The following is a 15507-nucleotide window of genomic DNA, read 5'->3' on the forward strand; positions in this document are numbered from 1 at the left end:
GGCAAAATTACTTGCTGTGGATGGCTTTCTTTGTGTGTCTGTGTAACGTACGTCTTTTTCATTCAATGGCATGTCCTGTCTCTTTGCGTGATTTAGAAGGAGGAGGAGGAACAGCCAACACTTTTGTTCCCCTTCTAATTTTCATTGCCACATATCCGTTTTGAGAGGATTTCAGAACTAGTACCAAGAGCGCATTGCAGTAATCTGACCTCAAGGTCACTTAACAAATGGCTATCCCTGACTAAGAGAGCTGGGCATGTTTAGCCTGGAGAAGAGGAGGTTAAGGGGTGATATGATAGCCATGTTCAAATATATAAAAGGATGTCACATAGAGGAGGGAGAAAGGTTGTTTTCTGCTGCTCCAGAGAAGCGGACACGGAGCAATGGTTCCAAACTACAAGAAAGAAGATTCCACCTAAACATTAGGAAGAACTTCCTGACAGTAAGAGCTGTTCGACAGTGGCATTTGCTGCCAAGGAGTGTGGTGGAGTCTCCTTCTTTGGAGGTCTTTAAGCAGAGGCTTGACAACCATATGTCAGGAGTGCTCTGATGGTGTTTCCTGCTTGGCAGGAGGTTGGACTCGATGGCCCTTGTGGTCTCTTCCAACTCTATGATTCTATGATTCTAACTACCTCAGTGAGAGGGTATTCTGTAGTTTTAGAAGCCACGAAGAAGTGCTGTTTTGGAAGCAGCACAAATATGGCCAGTCCCCTCTATTTGAAAACATAAAATCTAGCATGTCTTGCTCATTCATTCATTCTCTCTCTCACACACTAACCGGTCATGTGTTTGGATGTATTTTGACATATCCACATATTTAAAAAAGATTAGAAGGGACAGATTTGGAAATCGTATTACAAAGGCAATTTGTTTTGGGGTGCATGTGCCAGAATAGCAGGGCAAGACTATGCTGCAAGCTGCAGGGCCAAAGTCTAGATCCTGGAGCCTTGTTAGCAGCTTGGTCAACCGGAAGAGAGATGCTGAATCCTGGGCATATCCGGGGCCTGTGTGTTCTTGTTGCTGGGTGTGTATTTAACGGTCACCTTTTGCCCACTGCCACACAGTGTGATGTCCTGGTGGTCGAGATGGCAGTCAAGAGGTCAGAGATCAGCACTGTACATGAGAGGGAGGTCAGGGAAATTGGGTGTTGGTGGGGAGAGGGGCACAGAAGCTACCCTAGAAAAATGTCTTGCGTGCCCCACACCTGCAACGGTTTCCCATCTTTCTGTACACAAGTCGGACTCCCCCCCCCCCCGCCACCAAGAATTGGAAGCATTTGCACTGCATTCTTCTCTCCCTGCCTGCCTCACCACAAAGTACTTTCAGCTTCATAAATCAGTTTGCTTCCATTTTTGTGTCTTGACGGAATCCACATCTCTCTCATTTTCTCTCCCTCCCCGTCCAGCCGCAGTCCCTGGTTGATGAGCTGCTCTGCTACAAGCGTTCCGAGGACCAGATAGAGCTGAAGGAAAAGCAGCTCTCCACCATGACAGTCGACATCTGCAGCACCGAGACCCTGAAGTGCTTGAAAGGTGCAGTGCACAGGCAGGGCTGGGCATCGGATTTCCCTTAAGCCACGTTACCTTAAGAACTGCCTGAACCCTTACATATCCCTGCCTGTATACAAATACACACACGCCTATCCTCCCATGACCACCACCAAGGTGTAGGGTCAATGGCTTGTCTCCACAAAGTTCTGCTCAGAGGAGATCCAGAGTAGTTAGGTCTACTAACTTAATTGGGTCTGCTCTGAAGATCTCCCAGGCTGGGAGGATAAAAGGAAGCTCCCAGGTAAGAGATGGGAGGGTGTCACACACCTTCTGTGTGAGACAAGAATTAAAATCTACTTTTGAGAGAGGGCCTTGTAATGTATTCTAATTTCTCTCTCTTTTGTTTTGCTTTGTTGTTGTTTTGTTTTGTAGTTTTATTTAGATGACACGGAGCAATGGTTCCAAACTACAAGAAAGAAGATTCCACCTAAACATTAGGAAGAACTTCCTGACAGTAAGAGCTGTTCGACAGTGGAACTCGCTGCCAAGGAGTGTGGTGGAGTCTCCTTCTTTGGAGGTCTTTAAGCAGAGGCTTGACAACCATATGTCAGGAGTGCTCTGATGGTGTTTCCTGCTTGGCAGGGGGTTGGACTCGATGGCCCTTGTGGTCTCTTCCAACTCTATGATTCTATGATTCTATGACCAGGAACAGAGCTGGTAGACCATTCCGACTCCCCCCCCCCCCATTTCCCCAAATATATAAGTAAAATAAAGAAGTCAGATAAAGGAAAGGATTCATCTAAAAAGTGGTTTATTAGAGCCCTTTGCCTTGGGCAGATATCCATCCATACAAAGCACTTCACTACGATATGAAAACATGTTCTGTGAGCTCAGTTACAGCTGGGAAACAAAGATCGAGATGCAATGGTGTGACTTGGCAGAGTAACCCACAAACTCCCCTGTACAGTGTTTCCTTCTGGGCTAGTGTGTTTTCTGGGCATGTTTCAATAACCATTACACCACACCAACCCTTCCCTTGTTATTTTATCCACCGTCCCCACCATCATTCCTGATTGCTAGAGCCTTGTTGGTAGGGCTGTACCTGCCTAAGATCAGCAGAAAAGCTACTCAGAAATAGAAGTTCCCCTTCTCCAGTCCTTCAGGCTCTGTGCTCCTGCTCTACTTTCTTCACTAAAAAACCCAAAGCACTGGCACCCATCTACCTAACTGGAGACCATCCTGATCAACTTAAGTTTTGCACAAATCCAAAAGCAGACTTTTGGGAACAGAAGGCAAAGCTCCAAATAACGATGGCGACAAAGACCTTCCAGATATCTCATGAAGATCTGGAGGTGTCTGGTTTGAAGGGAATGGATTAAACTTTGCCAGTTGGCCAATGTGGTGGGGGGGGGAGAGGAGGAGGCAACTCCCTAGCAAGAGAAATCCTCTCTTTGCTTTCTCCCAAACTCCCCTTTTGAATCAAAACGCCTTTTAGCACTTTGGTGACGGAAGACAAAAATCAGACAGAACTTTTTCTTTTAAAAAAAGGACTGAGATGTTTTTCTTGGGTCGCGACTGCCTAGAATTTAAAGTGCGTACCAGTGAGGGCTTCCAGAGGCCCCCTTAGTGAGAGGTCAGTGTGTGCAGATTGCTTTTCGCTCCCCACCCCCCACTCTGCTTTGTCTTGGGGAGGGAGCAACGTCTTAGATAGTTGATAGTCTATAGGTCAGGGAAGAAGCTAACCCACTTCCCGGAAGCATGGAACTGGAACCAGCCAGAGAGAGGAGAGGACAGAGGAAGGGAAGAGGCGCATTTCAGCAGTAGGGGGCGAGTCTGTTTCTGATTCACACGGACGGCACCGTTGGGCGGGTGATCTGCACGGAGCTGGCGAGAGACACGTTGTTCAGGTAGTTGGCGTTGAAGCAGTTGCTCCGGGCCTCGCCCTCCAACTGGGAACAACATTTCTTGGGGTCTTTCCACGTTTTCTTCTGGGAGCTGCAGAGTGCCACAATGAACTGGGATTTCTGCAGGGAGAAGAAATAACCACATAAAGTTAAAGGATCAAGGATGTCAGTGTTACTCTCTTTTCTGAAACGGTGGGACATCATTGCCACCCACCACCACCTGGAGGGTCACAGGTCTCCATCCCTCGTTTATAGGCAGAGGAGGGAGGGGTGAAACACAAGTTAAAAGCGGAACCCCTCGTGCTCAGCTCATACTAGGCTGCTCCTAAATCAAGATCCTTGCCAACAACCCCCCCCTCCAACCCTTGCCTTGTTCTTTACAGATGAATAACTGCTTCCTCCAACCGATTACTCACCACATCCTCAGCACACTGTGTCCTCTCACTGCCCTGCAACTTGCAACAGGGTTCTGTGATGTTCTGGACCAAAGCAGGGATGTTTTTCCTGGAGAACAATGTGAAAAAGTTGGGGGGGGGTTGTGGTTATAAAAATATACTAATGGAAAATACCCTGCAATTCAGCAAGGACAGTTAAATATTTATGCCAGACATAAGTCTTGATCGACACGTCAACCATTTCAGATGGCAAATTCTCTTCTTTCTTCCTCGAAATTTTCTATTATCTGTATTTAGAGACTGGCAACTCTATCAAATTTCAGTTTCCCTCATTCAGTTCACCATGTTTCCACTTCAGCTTGCAAATATTTTTTCCTTTAATGTCCTCACGAATGTTCATCAGAATTTCAGTGTGAATTTGTCCTAACATGCACATCTTTGCAAAGCAATTTCCTCTAGTATAATGCACACCTGTATGTTACATTCACTAAAATATGGGATTTTATTAGCATACGTCAACAAAATATTTGCAATTTTCTACACATTGCAAAATTTGAAGAAGCACGAATCTTGTCGGTGGTTCAATTCACATATCATTCCTGGAAGTGCAAATTGGGCTTATTTGAAAAAGCAAACAGGAGTGAATTTCTCTCCCATTCCTTCCTGTCTTCAGCTAATAAGACTACATAGACTGGAGGAGGAAGAGGATCTTGAACTGTAGACTGAGAATGGTTTGGGTAAGGGGGAGGAGAAGAGAGAAATCACTTTGGGTTTCAGCCACAAGGGGGAGCAACAACCCTAGGTCTGAATTAATTATCCAGCCTTCCTTAAATTAATTATTTCTGAACAGCACAGTTTAACTTTTTTAAAGATACACAGAAGGCTTGTTTGCTGCCTGCAAGCAAATGGTTGATACCAGAGGTGGCTGCAATCTCCGCAATCTATATTCTGCCCAGTTGGAATAACAGTCATTGCGTCTTTATACCACTTGCTACTGACAGATGCCCTTTTCACACTCCCACCCCACCCGCCTCCAGTATAGGAATTCTTAAACACACTTTTTTTAGCTGGAGAAGTGCATGGCACAAATCGGAAAACCAAACTTCTCCAACCACCCCTGCAATCTAATTCCTGACAGCCCAGCAGAAACCTGAAACCCTCTTGATATTCCACTGCCCTCAGAAGTTGGGGAGTTCTGTGTGACAGCCCCTAAGTCAAGGAATTCCCTCCCCACAGAGCTGCGTCCAGCACCAACATTATGCAGTTTCTGCCATGTACTGGAAGAAGATGCACCTTTCAAACCTGGTCTTTGATACCTGATACAGTGGTACCCCAGGTTAAGTACTTAATTCGTTCCGGAGGTCCGTACTTAACCTGAAACTGTTCTTAACCTGAAGCACCACTTTAGCTAATGGGGCTTCCTGCTGCTGCCGCGCCTCCGGAGCCCGATTCCTGTTCTCGTCCTGAAGCAAAGTTCTTAACCTGAAGCACTATTTCTGGGTTAGTGGAGTCTGTAACCTGAAGCGTATGTAACCTGAGGTACCACTGTATATATCTTTACAAGAGCCACCCTTTTCCTGTGGCTGCCACTTGTTGGAAACTGTTTGTGATACTGAACTTTAAATTGCTGTAGCTCGACCGGGGACCTGAAGGGGAAGGGCAGGTAAGTAACTGAAACGGAATAAATAACCATACTTACTGCTTGGTGAGAAGCGTGAATTGGCCACAGAGCGAGTCCAGGAGGTCTGGGGTGACCTGACCGAGGTTGACCTGTTGAATTTCCTGGTCGTAGGCTGGGTATGGAGCCAAATTGGCAAAGCAACCAAAACGGGCCTCCCCTGCAGGGACTTTACAGCAGAAGTGTGGCCTGGTCTTCACAGATAACTCCTGTTTGCAGTACTGGGTCAGAACCTTTTCCCACTGGAAAGGAAAGCAAAACAGGGGGAGGTCATGAGGGAGTGACACCCTCTAGAGGTGAATGAAAACCCATCCGTTTCTTGCAGCTCCTTGCGGTCTACTAGTCTTAAGTTCAGTTCTCATGAAAATTCGCCAGCACTTTCTTTTCAGTTTCTTCCTAATATGTACATTTTTGTATGCTATGTATGTGTTTGCAATTTCCCCAATACAAAGCATTTTTGCATTTGCTAATATAGACCATTATATGCACAATTTACGCATCTGTTCCTTGGTTGGAAGAAGCGACAAACTTCCCAATGGTTAGCCTGCTGGGCTGCAAAATTCCAAAATGCCACACTGGGTGTTATCCCCAAATCAAGGACAAATCCTTCATTGTGAACTGCTCAGATACTTTGGCTGCATGGGAGAGGCAGCTTGTGTTCGAAACAGACCATAAAGCATGGAATGCTGGGAGAGAAAGGGATGCTGGGAAAAGACCCAAGCAGGAGATTCCAGGAGTCCCTCCTGACTCACTCACTCACCCCTTTGCGGGCACAGACGGCATCCTCCTTTCGGCAACATTTCTTAAACTCATTTTCCAAGCGGTTCACAGCCTGGGCTCGGCGCACCAACCAGCCAAAATGTGACTTTGGAAAGATGCTGGCCAGGTAGGTGGGCCGGAATTTACGCAGCTTGCAAATATTTTTGATGTTGGCGCTGGTGGGCTCTCCAGGAGGAAAGGTGACCTCTAGAAGCTTCAGTGGGTTGACCTGCTCTGAGGGTTTGCACTGGGAAGGATTGCTGCAGGCGACCGGCTGTGATGGACCTTGACCATCAGAGCTCTTGAAGTCATAATTCGGGAAGAGGGAATCCTCGTCAAAGCAGCGATCCCGGCTGGCACCTTCCAGCATGCAGCAGTGGTAAGGCTTGGTCTTTGTCGAGAATTCCGCGTCGCAGAACTGCTCCAGAACATCTGACCACTGGAGCAGGGTGGGGAGAGATGAACGGGTCAATCAGATGGCGAACCAGAGTTTTTATAGTCTGGGCCCAAACTCAAGAGTCTGCTTTTGATACCACATGTCTCTCTGTCTGTCCTGGGATGTGCAAGGCAGCACCAGACTGAGAAGAGGACAAATACTGGCTGTGTAAAGCAGGGGTCAGAAAACTTTCAGCAGGGGGCCAGTCCACTGTACCTCAGACCTTGTGGGGAGCCGGACTATATTGGGGGGGGGGATGATGCAAGAGCCCCACGAGCCCCGGTGGCTGCTTACCTGTGTCTTGAGAGCGGCAGGGGCTGGTGGCGGCAGAGGGACTATGAGCGGCGCGCGAAAGGGCTCCGGAGAGGGGCTGCTTAAAATGGCAGCCACTTGAGCGTGGCTGCTGCTGGCACCAACAAAGCCCAGCCCCCTCCCTCCTCTAGGCAGGGCAGGGAGAAGCCAGGAGGAGGGAGGGAGGAGGCATCGCCACTGCCGCCATGTGAGGGAGAGGGAAGGAGAGGGAAAGAACACGCGCATTGGTGATCCACGTGGCGATCCCCAGACCGTCCACAGGCTGGATCCAGAAGGCAATTGGGCCTGATCTGGCCCACGGGCCTTAGTTTGCCGACCCATGGTATAAAGAGTGACTTTGCCTCAACCACAGCATGCCCTACCAACAGATCTGGAGGGAGAGGAGAAGCAGCTTCAAAAGCTAACCTTGAGAGACCAAATCTGTGCAAAGTTGTGTGGAGCCCAAAAGCCCTTTGAAAGGAGTCCCACTAGAGTCCCACAGAGGCTCGGTTTTATGCTGCAACCATTGAAAAGCTGAGGATGCGTCATACAAAGGCATTGTTGGCCTTCAAAACCAGTGCAGTATCTGAGCATGTCACAACCACCACCGAGGGGTATGCTATACTACATACACACAGCCCAGACAAAGTGCCCAGAATCTCATCCGATCTCAGTTGTGTAGAAGTCACCTTTTACAGAATAGAATACCTCTCTGAGTTCCTCTTACTGCATGAGGAAATACAATGTCTTGGCCACAGACAATCCCAACCCTGATAAGATCATAAGATTAACAAATTTGGGGTGAGAATGAGACTGGGATTGAGCCAACTATCCCTTTTTTAAAAGGTTCCCACCAAAATGCTCCGTAGGGCATGTTCAGCACCCACAAAATCCATGCATGCAAGACTCCTCCTGCCTTTTTAAAAAAACGGTGGAAAGAATTCAAGCTCAAAACCAGTCTTTCCAAGGAGAGATAAAGAGTCGGACATGGCTAGACGACTAAACAACAACAAAAATATGCCTAAGAGCAGCAGCCACTGCCCCCACAAGGCCCCCATATTACAGCAGTTGCCATATTTGTCAGACCAACAGCAACAATGGTAGATCAGATGTCGGACTGCAACTCCAATCAGCCCTTATTCAGCATGGCTGGATTATGGTGGGAGCTGGATTCAGGCAACAACTGGAGGGCTACAGGTGTTTTCCAGCCCTGATAGACACGTAAGATTTACAGATCTGGGCTGAGAACTGTCGGCCTTCAGAGACTGGGACCGAACCAACAGTCCCTTTTTAAACGTTTTCACCAAAATTCTCAATAGGGTGATTTCAACACCGACAAAGCGTAGAAGAAAGGTTTTTTAGACTTTCCCAAAAATATAAATAAATGGTGGAAAGAATTCAAGCTCAAAACCAGTTTTCCAAAGAGCGGCTAGGAACACAATGTGTCTTAGGAGTTGCAGCTCCTGCCCTGTAATGTACCTAAGAAAAGTGCGCCCGTTATCACAGCAATGTCATTTTTGTCAGACCAGGAACAACAACGCTAGCAACTCACCACACTCTGACAGCAAGGGAGCTTCTCGCTGTCAGGAAGCTTGCAGCACTGGCCAACCCCGGACTCCATGTTGTTGAGGGCATCTCCCTGGCGGCTGAGGTGACTGAAACCCGTCTGGGGCACATTCCAGGGCCCGTAGTAGAGCTTGCTCCTCCCTTCATTGCAGATGTTGTCAATATTACTGATGTTAGGTTGGGCAGGTGGGAATTCGTCCAGTCTGTAGCGAGGGGGGAGCCGGGTGCACCCAAAGGCACTGCTGCAGCTGGGCCTCCTGCCCCTTGGGCTGAGGGGAGAGGATAACCGTGTCTGGGGCTCTCCATTGACTAGCAGCGGGAGATCAAACTCTGGGGAAGAGAGGGATGGAAATCAAACAAGGTGCACTCACACCTCACATGCATTAGCTGGGAAGTGCCCGTTTTGAAACTAAAGCTTTAAATATTTCTAATTTTTTCTTTTATTATCTTGGAGGCAGGGGAAGTATAAGTCTATGAACGTTCTTTCTTACTCTATGGGAGATTTCATTATCAGGTGCCATGTAAAGATAAATGCAGGTGTTTGAGAATTTCCGAGACATCAGCAGTCGTTATTTGGGTCGCTGTGTGGTGATACATTTCCCTTCAGACTGGTGCTGTGGGTTAAACCACAGAGCCTAGGACTTGCCGATCAGAAGGTCGGCGGTTCAAATCCCCGCGACAGGGTAAGCTCCCGTTGCTCGGTCCCTGCTCCTGCCAACCTAGCAGTTCGAAAGCACGTCAAAGTGCAAGTAGATAAATAGGTACCGCTCGGGTGGGAAGGTAAACGGCACTTCCATGTGCTGCTCTGGTTCGCCAGAAGTGGCTTAGTCATGCTGGCCACATGACTCGGAAGCTGTACACTGGCTCCCTTAGCCAATAAAGCGAGATGAGTGCCACAACCCCAGAGTCGGTCACAACTGGACCTAATAGTCAGGGGTCCCTTTACCTTTACCTTAGAGTTGGAAGGAATCACAAGGCTCAAACCCTGAAATTAGGAGTCACATGCTGTACTGACTGAGTTACCCCAGGTTGGTATTACCTATTCAAAACAAATACATCAATCTGTCCCTGTACAATTCTCTCTTCTTGCACAGCCCAAGGTTTTCTGAATAACCTTTTCCTGGAGAAACTGGCCCCAATCCCCAGCATGGATTGTAATTAGAATGGAAAACCTTGAACCCTCACCTTCCAGTTCATCATTATCTAGTGTCCTCTGAAGCAGAACGTCCCGTGGGATCTCGGCCGGAGGGATTTCCTCTTGGAGAATTGGCTTCCCAAGTTCAATAACTAAAGAGAGAATTGGGGAGGAGGGATTAGAAGATGTTTTTAAGCAACAACAACATTTTTTACTGAATTGATACCCCTGCCTTTCATCTCTAAGGATTCCAGGGCGGCAAACAGACACACAATTTAAAAACAAAGCAAAAAAAACGTTGTAAAACAGAACATTCTAAAAAAAAAAAAAAACAGTTTCAGTTGAAAACATGCTTCCATCTAACAATCATGGAGTTGCCAGGACCTATATCAGCAAAGTCAAACTAGATCCAGCATCACAAATTTCCCCCCTTATTTAATTTGGGACTTCTCAAGAGCATATAGTCTTGGTTTGCAAGGACAAAAGAAAGTTTGGCAAAAAGCAATAGCTATGGGACAGAGCACCTGCTTGGCATGCAGAAGTTCCCAAGCTCAATTCCTGACATCTCTAGGTAGGGCTGGGAATTCCCCCTGCCTGAAACACTGGAAAGCCTCTGTCGGGCATTTGTAAACAATACTGAGCTAGAGGGACCAATGTTCTGACTCGGCATAGACAGCTTCCTATCTTTTTTCCTTCCTATCTTTTTTCAGAACCATGAGGACTGGAGCCTTACTTTATTTTAAAGGGGGAGTGCCATGGCTCAGTAGCAGGTACGCTGAACCGCAACTCCAGAGTGGAAGTGGTGTGTTGATCAGGAAGTTGCACAAATACCAAAAAAATAATTGTACCCTGTACTAGGAGAAGTCAGGACTTGGCCCCCAGGGCATCAAGGCCTAATTAAAACAAGCAACCATAGCACAAGAATGTGACTTCCTTAATATTTGACTTAAGTCATGTGGCCACTCTGCCCAGATTTGGTTGGGGCAGAGCTCAAATAGAAGGGGGACTTTGATTGAGGCCGGTCCTACTATTAGACGTGGCTGCCTCTAGTGGCAGGTAGACAGCGGCAAGGAGGTGTTGGCCCCGAATTTCCGTGTGAGCAGTGGAGGATACTGACCTATGGGTGGTATCAAACCAGGTTCTAGTCAAAGTAGACCAATTGAGAATGGTGGGCTTAGCTCACGTCATGCCCATTCAATTTCTAATGGGTCTACTCCGAGTAGGATTAACACTGAACACACAACCCCAATATTTTAAATTGTTTTGCCCAGGGGCCTCATTGTGTCGGATAGATTTTTTTTTTTAAGTAGATTTGGAAATCAGAATACAAAAATGATTTAGCACACGTTGCCAGCTCCAGCAAAACTGCTTTTATGGGCGGGAAGGCCAGCCATGTGCTGCCGGAACCAAATATTTCTTGCTACAGTTAATCAGCCTGGTTAATCAACTTCCTCTTGTCAAGTACAAGCGCAGTTCTCATGGATGAGTAAGCACAATCAATTCCAAAAGAAGAGGAAGTCAATACACTCTGCCACACGCTAATTAACACTTGCGGCAATGATGGAAGTCTGGCTCGCTCCGTGGGGCCAGTTTCCTGGGCAGACTCAGCCTGACTACCTTATCTGTCTTGTACATATTTTGTCCTTGACTTCCTGTGAAGGTTTCTACCCGTTCTTTTGCAGCATAGCTCCTGCAGCTTCAAAAACAGGTGCTGGGCAGGCAGAGATTCTACAGGTGCAGCAATTGGGGGGGCGGAGAGAGAGAGAAATGGCCCCTGTTGAGTTCTTCAGTTCCACATCTGGCAGGCCACACAGATGCTTCTCTACCCCTGATCTATGTGATCACCTATATGTGCTATATGACATCACCACATTCAACATTTCATTGCAAGTCTCTGGCAAATGTGTGTCCTCCCATGTAATCTTCTTCTTTGGCGATCACTCGGAGTCAAGTAAGATTGTCTTCCATAAACACAGTATCACATTGTGTAGGGTGTCAATAGCAACCAGGAAGGAAGGAAGAAGATTGCTGCATACACACCATACATTTTAAGCATACTCCCCCCCCCAAAGAATCCTGGAAACTGTAGTTTACCTCAACACAGAACTATAATTCCCAGCACCCTTAACAAACTACAGTTCCCAGGATTCTTTGTGGGGAGTGATGTACTTTAAATGCATGTATGACGAGTCTAGTTGGTTTACGAACAGAACGAGAAAAGCCAGCTTATTCTTCTGGTCTTGCAGGGTGAGGTTGCCATTGTGGCAGGGAAAAGTCCTCTGGCATCAAGAGCTGCTTTAAGTTCTCTGCAAATAATGGCCTCAGAATCCACTCCCTGCTTAGGGAAGGCAAATATTGTATCATGCATGCCGAGGGAATGAGATCTAGAGGAAGCCACCCACCACAAGGTCTTGGGCTACACCTGACATGTGCATTCTTAACACGTACACCCCTTTTCAAAACAAGTAACAGTTCATTCTCACAGCCAGCGCAGCGCTTTTGTACAGTTTGCACAGCCAAAATCCCTCACATCAAGGGAGGGGGTTCTAGGTTTGGTATGGACTTTAGGTTTGTGGGATCTACTTTGTGGTGTGTGGGGTTTTTTGTGTGCTTTTTTTTTTGTTTTAACTAAAAAACCCCGAAGTTCAACAACAAGAGACAGGTGCACAATAGAGACTGAGCCTGGTGGACATATGTCTCTGGGCATGTACTGAGACCAGATGGTCAGTACTGGAATCAAGATAAGAAGTCCTTCCTTTCAAAATTCTACTTCTGGTCACCCTACCACAGAGCGTTCTTTTTCAGCATCTAATAGGGGGTGTTGGTGTTTGGGTCATTCTTGTTGCGGATCAGGAGCTCTTGCTGAACTACTGCAAATCCCCCAGTAGGCCATGATAGACCTGCGCTGCTCCCAAGGATGCTACTGTTGAAAAGGTCTCTGTAGCCAATTGTTTATGCTGTGCAATTGGCCTGGCCACACCGATGCTTTCAAACATCCCAGGTGATAAATAGCAGAAACTTCACTTCCTTCCTTCCCCGCAAGCCAGCTTGTCCTCCAAGCAATCACCAAGAAACAACAGACCTTCCAAAACGAACGACCAGCTTCTGCACTCCCTTTGTTTACTTTGAGGTTCGGGGGAACATGGAGTGCATGGTGGAAAATCAGAGCCACTGCGCTCCACTAGGCAGAGAACTAAGCTTGGAGACCTCAGAGGCCTGGATCTCAGGGCTTGGCTCTGCCATGGGACAAATTATCCAATGCCTCAGCCTCAGTTTTCCTCATATGTAAAATGGGAACATCTGTAGTGGCCTATTAGAAAGGGTTATTGTGAGGCACTGTTTTGGGTTCTGGGTTTTAAATTTTTGGTTGGTACACACACATGCATTTTGGGAGGGCTGTATTTTCTCTGTAACTCAAGATACACACAGCATCTTGGACACAGCAGTACAGTACTATTCTTTACAATCTATTATGTTATGGTATGTGTCCCTTCAATCTAGAGTTGTTCTTTTATCTGATACTACTTCTTCTTTTCCCCCTCTTTTTTTTTTTGCAGAGGGAAGGAATCGTTTAAATTTTAAAACATTGCAACACGATTTGGCTGGAAAAAACCAACACCAAACAAGACGACAGATTTCACAAGGTTAATCAGGAGATTTTTCAGATCCAAAGCCAGTGTCACATTTTTTTTCCAGTTAAAGCTACTGAAAATCATGATTTATCACCCAGTTGTGCTAGATTTCACAATGCCTAGAGTGTTTGGGGTTTTTTGCCCGGAGGCCTTGAAAAAATTGTCAAATACTTAAGAGGGTCAGCAAGTGTGTAAATAATTGGTTTTTGGATCCCAGTCACAAGATGTGTTGTTTTGAAGCCTTATGCAGCCTGAGCCACTAAGACAACAGCAGTTCTGAAACACGATTAAGGAAAGAGAGCAACAATGTTGATTGATTTGGGAGCACCCAGCGACACAAATAAACATAAAAAGATAAAGTAGAGGCTGTGAATAGCTTCTGGATCTGTGCTCAGAGAATAAAATGAGAGCTGTCTTGAAATTTCAAAAGGTAGGGAGACCCAAACCTTTGAGAAAACTGAGGTAGATTGCAGGCCTCAGAATGGCTTAATCTTTGATTTACATCTCAACAAAGTTCAGGGAGTCTGAAGGAGATAACAGGGGCTGGTGTGTGTGTGTGTGTGTGTGTGTGTGTGTGTGTGTGTGTACAGTATGCTGAAAGTTCTCTTGCCTGTGTATTCATACACCCTACATTTAAAGCACACAAACCACGAATAATCCCGCGAAGTGTAGTTTGCCAACTCACAAAGCTACAAACCCCAGAACCCTAAACAAACTACAGTTATCTCGGGGTGGGGGTGTGCCTGAAATGTGTGGTGCCTATGCAGCCAGCGGTTTTTCCCTGCAGTGACAATAAGGTACTCTCTCTGAAACAGCTGGAAGGGGGGGGGAGAATAGGCAGTTTCAGAGAAGACTTGCACAAGCAGGGAAGGATCCAGAAATTAAAAATGTCCACCCCCCGCTTTATAGGAGCGTGGCACTAACACACATAAGGCTGTGTACATGCCATACATTTAAAGCACATGGCTCTCCCTACCCACAACTCCTGGAAACTGTAGTTTCTCAAGGGTGCTTGGAATTGTGGGCCTGTATGGGGGCAAACTACATTTCCCATTTATAGAGGAATAAATGTGCTTTAAAGGTATGGTGCGCTTGCAGTCTAATGCACCGGTTGTTCCCGGCTAACAGGCAGCACGGAGGGCGCGAGGAAAGTGCCAACCTGAAGCTCACTGCCGCCATGCCAGCTTGCAGATCTCGCTCCGCAGCTGTCACCTTGCCCTGCACACATCTGCCCTAGTTTGCAACAGGGAAAGGGAGGTCAGGAAACAAGTAAGCAAGCAAGGTCCCAACTTGTCATAGTTAGTGATGGGTTCTCGAGTAGGCTTACCTTCGGGCGCAAGAGTGGCGGATTGCGCCAGGACTAGCCAAGAGGCCAGGAAAAGGACCAGCATCTTCATAGCCGTCCCGAGTCAGGTGGAGTCTTGCTTCTCTCAGGGGTTGTGACTCCAGGTGGTTCCTCTCTGCTCCTTCTTCTTGCCTGAGCTGCTGTTGCTGCCGGTTTGCTGGCTGCTGCTGTGCTCTTTTATAAGGCTGGAGACTGGCAGGCGAAAACTGAGTCATTGGCTGACGTAGGGAGACACGCCCTGGGTGCTCATGAGCCAGCAACCCACTACCACCAAAACCACAACTGGAGGGGGTGGTGCAGGAGGAAAGAAAAACAGAGGCATTTTCCTCCTCCTCCTCCTCCTCTCTCTGCCCCCTCCCCAACCTCAAGCCCAACCATGATTCCTTATTAAGGATCAGGTTTCAAAGCAACTGCTAACAGATAAATAAAAGAGGAAGGGAGAACATTCACCGCCTATTATGAAATTATCACCAGACCATTTCATAATACAGTACAAAGGAGTTGGGGGAGGTGATGAATACACCCTAATGCAAATCTGTTTAAAGAATGTGTTTGACTTTAGGGTTTTAAAAAAAAAACACACCAAAAAAAACCCACAAGCAAACCGGTTGCTGTTTTATCATTTCATCATGTTGCAGCTGATCTCTTTCTTGCAGAGGCCCACCTGGTGGTGCAGAAGAAAGACTCAAAATAAGTAAATAATGTCTCTTCCCAACTCCCATCTCCACTCCCTACAAAATCAGGCGGTGCTTCTGAATAAAAGAACATGCAGTTGGGGACAGCCCGTAGTGCAGAGGTGGAGCATCTGCTTTGCATGCAGAACAACCCAGGCTCAATCCCTTGAATTTCCCGGTACAGTGGTACGTCAGGTTAAGA

The 15507-nt window shown here is 47.0% G+C and overlaps 1 protein-coding gene across 1 annotated transcript; it reads right to left on the reverse strand.

Moving 5' to 3' along the window:
- Window positions 1-2284: 2284 nt before the first annotated feature.
- ECM1 (extracellular matrix protein 1) lies at window positions 2285-14826 on the reverse strand. The gene is made up of 7 exons (XM_081841112.1): window positions 14614-14826; window positions 9705-9806; window positions 8506-8849; window positions 6228-6665; window positions 5489-5709; window positions 3811-3898; window positions 2285-3514 (listed from the first exon to the last, which is right to left on the reverse strand). Exons 1-7 carry the CDS (start codon window positions 14681-14683, stop codon window positions 3335-3337), a joined length of 1443 nt encoding a protein of 480 aa, XP_081697238.1. The 5' UTR covers window positions 14684-14826; the 3' UTR covers window positions 2285-3334.
- Window positions 14827-15507: the final 681 nt, after the last annotated feature.

Source organism: Podarcis erhardii (genome assembly GCF_964252035.2).
Source record: "Podarcis erhardii genome assembly, chromosome: 15".
Lineage (NCBI taxonomy): Eukaryota > Metazoa > Chordata > Lepidosauria > Squamata > Lacertidae > Podarcis > Podarcis erhardii.

Excerpts from the sequence above, each read along its gene's own strand:
- ECM1 (XM_081841112.1), bottom strand. The coding sequence starts at position 14,683 with ATGAAGATGCTGGTCCTTTTCCTGGCCTCTTGGCTAGTCCTGGCGCAA. Across the intron at positions 9,807-14,613 it reads CGCCACTCTTGCGCCCGAAG|TTATTGAACTTGGGAAGCCA; the intron begins GTAAGCCTACTC and ends TTCTCTCTTTAG. Across the intron at positions 5,710-6,227 it reads CCGTCTGTGCCCGCAAAGGG|TGGGAAAAGGTTCTGACCCA; the intron begins GTGAGTGAGTGA and ends TTTCCTTTCCAG.